Raw genomic sequence first — 852 nt, 5'->3', positions numbered from 1 at the left:
GATTTGAAGAAGTAAAAAGAAAAGTAATAGTTTAGTGGACATAAATCATGTTGACTCCTCCCCACCAGCAGGTGGCGGTAACACCTGCAGTTTGTCACCAACGTCATTAAACCACAGAAGAAGAAGAAGACGGTGGACTCAGGCAGGGTCGAGTCACGGTCCTGGTCCTGGTCCTGGTCCTGGTCCACTGTGGGATGGACCCCGCGCACAGAGCCGTGCTCCGGAAGTTCCGGGTGGACCTGTCCGAGCAGCTGCTGGTCAGCGACTCCATCGTTCCGTTCCTGTTCCAGGAGGGGGTCCTGAGCCCCGCCCAGGTGGAGCAGGTGGAGGCTCAGGTGACCAACAGGTCCAAGACCCTGAAGCTGCTGGACCTGCTGCCGAACCGAGGACCCCGAGCCTTCCCCACCTTCCTGCAGGCTCTGCAGGACTTCAGCTGGATCCGAGACCAGCTGCTCCAGGAGCTGCAGACCGCACCTGGACCCGGACCCGGACCCGGACTCACAGGTGAGACTCATCAGACTACCAGCACCTGAGATCTGGACTGGATTCAGTTTAAACTTCACAGATAGACTGCATGAGACCAGGTCCAGTTCCTGTAGACCAGGTCCAGTTCCTGTAGACCAGGTCCAGTTCCTGTAGACCAGGTTCAGGTCCAGAACCGGTCCAGTAAGCTGCAGGCTGGATGTAAAGCTCTCTGTGTTTTAAAGGGTTAAAGAGTTTAACTTCAACATGTCAAAGTTACTAAAACTACAAGTCAGAACTCAGGTCCAGAACCAGAACCAGAACCAGGACCAGAACCAGAACCAGGACCAGTCCAACCTTCAGCTACATGATCAGTTGTAACATTAGACT

General features: G+C 54.5%; 1 protein-coding gene across 1 annotated transcript; it reads left to right on the top strand.

The window, feature by feature from the left end:
- Positions 1-127: 127 nt before the first annotated feature.
- On the top strand, positions 128-508 carry cradd (CARD and death domain containing adaptor protein; the record flags this gene model as incomplete). Its single annotated transcript, XM_014032701.1, is given in 1 exon segment — positions 128-508. A coding segment is annotated over 1 exon segment (314 nt), but the record flags the coding sequence as incomplete, so codon positions are not given.
- Positions 509-852: the final 344 nt, after the last annotated feature.

Source organism: Austrofundulus limnaeus, unplaced genomic scaffold, assembly GCF_001266775.1.
Source record: "Austrofundulus limnaeus strain Quisiro unplaced genomic scaffold, Austrofundulus_limnaeus-1.0 Scaffold1516, whole genome shotgun sequence".
In the NCBI taxonomy this organism is placed as follows: Eukaryota; Metazoa; Chordata; class Actinopteri; order Cyprinodontiformes; family Rivulidae; genus Austrofundulus; species Austrofundulus limnaeus.
Note: the sequence above shows the minus strand (reverse complement) of the source record. Positions and strands in the feature narration are given on the sequence as shown.